At 47.2% G+C, this 5,703-nt stretch overlaps 1 protein-coding gene across 3 annotated transcripts in view; it reads left to right on the forward strand.

Annotated features, from left to right (window-relative positions):
• Positions 1–5,703, forward strand: part of Dglucy (D-glutamate cyclase) — a 91,007-nt gene that overhangs the window by 41,608 nt on the left and 43,696 nt on the right. For all 3 annotated transcript variants that reach the window (XM_021178971.2, XM_021178972.2, XM_029484363.1), the window contains exon 2: positions 2,115–2,241. In XM_021178971.2, the coding sequence (XP_021034630.1) occupies positions 2,142–2,241 (100 nt within the window). In that variant the 5' untranslated portion in view covers positions 2,115–2,141. The remainder of the gene's footprint in view (positions 1–2,114; positions 2,242–5,703) is intronic.

Below are 5,703 nucleotides of genomic sequence, written 5' to 3' on the forward strand. Positions count from 1 at the left end.
CTTCTTGATGTCCTCTACCAGCATCATGAGATATGATTTTAAATCCGAGTCTTGCCTTTCGGGTGTGTTGAGATATTCAGGACTGGCTGAAGTGGGAGTGCTGGGTTCTGCTGATGGTGAGTGGTCTTGGTTTCTGTTAGTAAGATTCTTACATTTGCCTTTTGCCATCTGGTAATCTCTGGAGTTAATTATAGTTGACTCTGGTTGGAGCTTGTTCCTCCTGTGATTCTGTTAGCCTCTATCAGTAGACCTGGGAGTCTAGCTCTCTCCTGAGTCTCAGTGGTCAGAGTACTCTCTACAGGCAAGCTCTCCTCTTGCAGGGAAGGTGCACAGATATCTGTCATTCAGACCTGCCTCCTGGCTGAAGATGAAGGCCGAAACAGGGCCTGTCCCAGAAGATGTGTTGCTTCTGCAGTCTGCACGCTCACCTGCACAGACTGGTCTCCAAGGGACAAGGGACACAAGATGGCTCTCTCACCTGCTCTGGTGGTCAGAGCCCTCCCAGGCAGACACCTCTCCTCTGGAGGGGAAGGTGCCTGGATGTCTGGAGCCCGAAACAGGGCCTGTCCCAGAAGCTGTGTCACTTCTGCCTGTCCCAGAAGCTGTGTCCCTTCTGCAGTCCGCTCGCTCACCCTTTGCAGTCCATGAGCTGACCTGTTCAGACTGCTTTTGTGTGTGTGTTTGTTTGTTTGTTTGTTTGTTTCGAGACAGGGATTCTCTGTATAGCCCTGACTGTTCTGGAACTCACTTTGTAGACCAGGCTGGCCTCGAACTCAGACCTGCCTCTGCCTCCTGAGTGCTGTGATTGATAGGAAGGGTTATGGAAAATTAGACTTATCTAAATTCCTCACTGTAACACACTGCTCTCAAGCCATACTTTCTTCCACTCTGCAATCAGCCAGTCAGTCAACAAACACTTGCTTTTATGTTTTTATCTAAATAGGCACACAGCCTATTTGGATAAAAAAGGATGTGGGTCAGAGGTCAGTGCTGTTAGTTCACCCATCTGAGCCCTCGGTACCACACGAAAAATTAATTTACAAGATGTCTTTCTAGGCATAATTTTCTACAACTTTAAGACCATTTCTGTATTTAAACTTCATATGAGGTATACGTATTCACAGGTATTCATGCATGGGGGTGGGGGTGGGGTGGGGTGTACACATGGGCACGTGTGTGCAGGGGGGGGGGTTGTGTGCACATGGGCGAGTGTGTGCATTGAGGCCAGAGGTTAATGTTGGAGATCCTACTCAAGGACTCTCTCCACCTTGTTTTCCCAGACGAGGTCTCTCGCTGAACCTGAAGCTCACTGATTGGACTGGCTGGCCAGCAAATCCCACGGTTCCTCCTGTCCCTACCTCCCTAGTGCAACACACACTTTCAAGCACACTCATAGCAGAGTGTGCTTTCTATGTGGGTGCTGGACCCAGTCTCAGGCCCTCACACTTGCACAGCAAGCACTAGACCAACCGAGTGATTGCCCAAGTCTCAAGTTTTAAAACTTTTCATTTAACCTCAAAATATATTCTATATTTCAAATGCATAATATTTATTCATTTGCCAAAACCCAAATAAATCACTGTAGGTAGAGGGGGCCAAAAGCCACCAAGTTCGGACTTTCTAAGAACTCATCGAAACATCAAAACAGGAAACAGCTAATGGAGCTGATGTTTCATTTGTGATTATAAATACCATTCCCTCCTTTACTTGGACCGTGGAGAGAATTTCAGGTTGTGCTATCTGGGTTGTATTCGGTGTTCCAGAGCCTGTGGAAGAAGCCTAGGCTGTGTCTCTGTCTGCCAGGTACCTGGGAGAGAAGAGAGTTCAGAGTCAAGTAGAACATTAGTCAGCTGTGGCTCTGGCCCCAAAAGAGTAGTTCAAAGAATGTTGTTAGAACAGAGAGGTTCTGTCCGAGCCTCGTGCTGTTCTCCTGAGACCAGATCCTCAGCCGCTGTGGAACACAAAAGCCTCAGAGGGGCATGGAAGACACCCAGGTCAGGCGAAGAGCATGCAGACATCACCAAGTGTTAGGACAGTCCAGGGCACAGAATTCAACACCAACTCTGTGCCTATAGGGAAACTGCTTCTAACCTCTACCTTCCTCCACTGCACAGGTTCCCTGTCGCTCACTCCGGGATGGTATGATGACCCTCTCATTTCTCCTGAGGTCCTGTCTTCGCTCTGCCATAAGGAGTCTACCCAAGGCAGCACATATCAGAAACACTTCCAGCATGACGGAAGGTGAGTGGGACTAGGCGTTTGTCTGGGTGTTTGATTGTCTGGTTCTATTAAGACAGGGTTTCATGTAGCTAGCCCAGGATGAATTCAAACTCATTATGTAGCTGAGGAGGACCTTGAACTCCTGACCCTCTGACTCCACCTACACACACACACACACACACACACACACACACACCAGCTATGTCACTGACCTAAGTACTACTGATAGTTCACAGTACAAGCAAACATTTAAGAGATTGGATGTAGCCTGATGGTAGAGAACTTGCCTGTTATGTTCAAGGCCCTGATTCTTCTATTCCTAGCATCACAAAATAAATAAATAAATAAATAAATAAATAAATAAATAAATAAATATAAAAGGAAGAAAGAAAATAGCCTATAGATTTTTCTAGTGATGCTACAAACACCAAAGGGAAAAACCAGCAGTGTGCTTAATGTCCTTAAAGCAAGAGAGCTCTTTTTTTTTAAAGAAAAGATTTATTTATCTTATGCATAAGAGTACACTGTAGCTGTCTTCAGACCAGAAGCTGTCACCAGAAGAGGGCATCGAATCCCATTACAGATGGTTGTGAGCCACCATGTGGTTGCTGGGAATTGACTCAGAAGCTCTGGAAGAGCCGTCAGTGCTCTTAACCTCTGAGCCATCTCTCCAGCCCCAGGAGAGCTCTTATTTAGCATATTGCTATGTCAAGCCTCTATTATTATTTGTGGGTGAATGGCTGTCTATTATTGTACAACAAAAATACCCTAAGGTGTAATGACTTAGGACTTTTCACAAGTCTACAACTGAGGCTCTGCTCTGTGAAGAAGTTCCTCTGCCTGCAGAGTGAGGCTGGTCCACTCAAGGGCTTCTTGATCATATTCTGATATCCGCTGGGGTGACTGGACCAGAAAGCCTAAAAATGTTTTCTGTGGAGCCTCTCTGCTGGTTAGATTTGTTTTGTTTTGTTTTGTTTTTCGAGACAGGGTTTCTCTGTATAGCCCTGGCTGTCTGTCCTGGAACTCACTTTGTAGACCAGGCTGGCCTCGAACTCAGAAATCCGCCTGCCTCTGCCTCCCGAGTGCTGGGATTAAAGGCGTGCGCCACCACGCCCAGCTGCTGGTTCGATTTTATTGTCAGTTTGACAATGCCAAGTGTCACCTGGGAAGAAGGAGCCTTGACTGACAATTTCCTCAATCAGATTTTTCTGTGGGGGGCATTGCTAATTATTTTAATAGATCCCAGCCTGCTGTGGGCAGCTCCATCCCTAGGTAGGTTGGTCTGGGCTGTGTAAGAAGCTAAGTGAGCATGAGCCAGGGAGGGAGTAAGTCAGGAAGTAGGATTCCTCCACTGTTTCTGCCTCCATTCTTGCTTGGATTCCTTCCCTGATTTCCCCTAAATGATGAATTGTAATCCAGAAGCATAAGCCATGTTAAACCCTTTTCTTCTCAAGTTGCTTTTGGTCACAGTGTTTCTCACAGCAGTAGAAAGGCAGACTAGAACACTCTCCCACACGGTGCAAACTTCTTTCTGCAGTAGCTCAGGAGGAGCCCAAGAGAAGCATTCCATTAAGGTATATATGCAAGCCATGGCTCTAGACTGTTCACACTACAGATGTCTTAATGTCTCAGCCAAAACGAGTCACATGACTAAGGCCTGAGCCAATGAAAGCCACGCCCTGAGGTCAAGGTGTGAGTCAATGAAAAGTGGCTTATTAGTATGAATGGCCAGAAGCATTAGTTGTATATAGAAGATTTCCAAGGTCTATCAAAGTCATTGTACACAGTCAGCAAATGTGAGTTTCACCCCAGACAGTGACAGCATCCTGGGCCTGCAGGAGGCTGTGGGTCTGAGCAGCCTTGGGCCTCCACAATAGACAGTAAGGGTATGATTTCCGGCTTTGCTCCACACTAGAGACACACTGTGAGGAACCTGTGTGACTTTCCCAGGCTTGTTTCCAAACTGAAAATGGGACAGGCTCCTCCCTGGGACCCTTCTGGAGGTGCCCCTTGGGGTGTTAAGGTCCTTCCAAGCCAAGCACTGCTGTGGAATGATCCATCAGGAGAATGTACGTGTCCCCAAAGCTAGAAACTCCAGCCTACAGCTGAGATTTATAAGTTTTAAATCCAATTGAGAGCACTAAAGTGGGTTTTTTTTTCCTGTTTCTTCTTGTTTAAAAAATCGATTTTTGGTTAAAAGACTCAGAATAAATCACTCAGTTTCTCTCCACAAAGAGAAAGTGTCATAGCCTTAAATGGAGAGTCCCCCAGGGATGCATGAATCACCCTGGGCTGGGAGGCACCCTCAGCTAGAAGTGTGGTCTGCCCCCATCGCTCTCTGAAGAGGGACCTTAAGGCGGCCATTCCATATTGTGTTGCTAATGGGGACAACTCAGGACTTTTCTATTCATCTCTCTCGGTGGAGATGAACAAAACCAAACTCAGCTCCCAAAGTGCATTTAATTAAAAGGGAAACAAAGAAGCTTTGTATCCCTATTGCCTCTCTGATTTATTGCATTAAAAATCCAATTTGTCCTCACAATGGGCTTTGGAGGGGAGAGACAGAGGAGAGAGGAGAGAAGGCCTTTAAGCTGGCTTCCTCCTCCCCACCTCTCTGCAGGTGCAGGTCATTGTGGCCCCACAGCTGTGCAGGCTTGAGAAGCACAACAGTGTCCTCCTCTTGCCTGAGCATCCTCCTTTGGAAAGCCTGTGACCTTGGCAGACACCGCACTTCCAGATTATGGGTGCCAGCACTGCCTCACCCACTTGCTGGTCCTGGGGTTCACCCAGAAGATGGTCATATCTACTGCATCCCTCTTCCCTGAGGAACTCTTGGACCCATGATACAAAGGCCCAGAGCCTGTGACCCCATGGATACAGTGCGTGACAGAGAGGTCCTGAATCACTTAGCCAGAGCAACCTGAAGCACCATAAGCACACAGTCAATGTCTGCTGGTAGTGTTCTTGAAAAGCAGAAATGTCCACAGGTTGATGGAGTCCATCTGGCAGTTAGAAAAACTGTCCCTGACATTGTTTCTCCTGGAGAGCACAGCTCTCTCTGTCTGTGGTGTGGTCTCTGCCTTAATTGTTGTAGCAAAACCATGGGATACTGAACATGTTGGTTATCTCTCATGGCTGGGATAACATACCTGACAGAAGCAAGTTATGAGAGGAAGGGTTTGTTCTGGCTCACAGTTTGGGGTGATACAGTCCACTGTGGGAAGATACTGAAGAAGTATTAAAAAAGTATAGCAAAGTAAAAACAAAATTCGAGGCTTTTGGGCCCAGGCTTGGGAGTGTAGCCTTTGTGGCTTAGTGCTCCAGGTGAAAGACCCACAACGTGAGGACTCCCTCATGTTCTGACTCAGGAGAGGCGACACCCCAAAATCACCCACAAGAAACGGTCTTGCTGCAACTGCAAGAGGATTTTTATTCGAGAGCGTTCTCGGGCCCATGGTCATACACCACGCAGGGGTAGAGGAC

Source organism: Mus caroli, chromosome 12 (genome assembly GCF_900094665.2).
Source record: "Mus caroli chromosome 12, CAROLI_EIJ_v1.1, whole genome shotgun sequence".
Taxonomy (NCBI): Eukaryota; Metazoa; Chordata; class Mammalia; order Rodentia; family Muridae; genus Mus; species Mus caroli.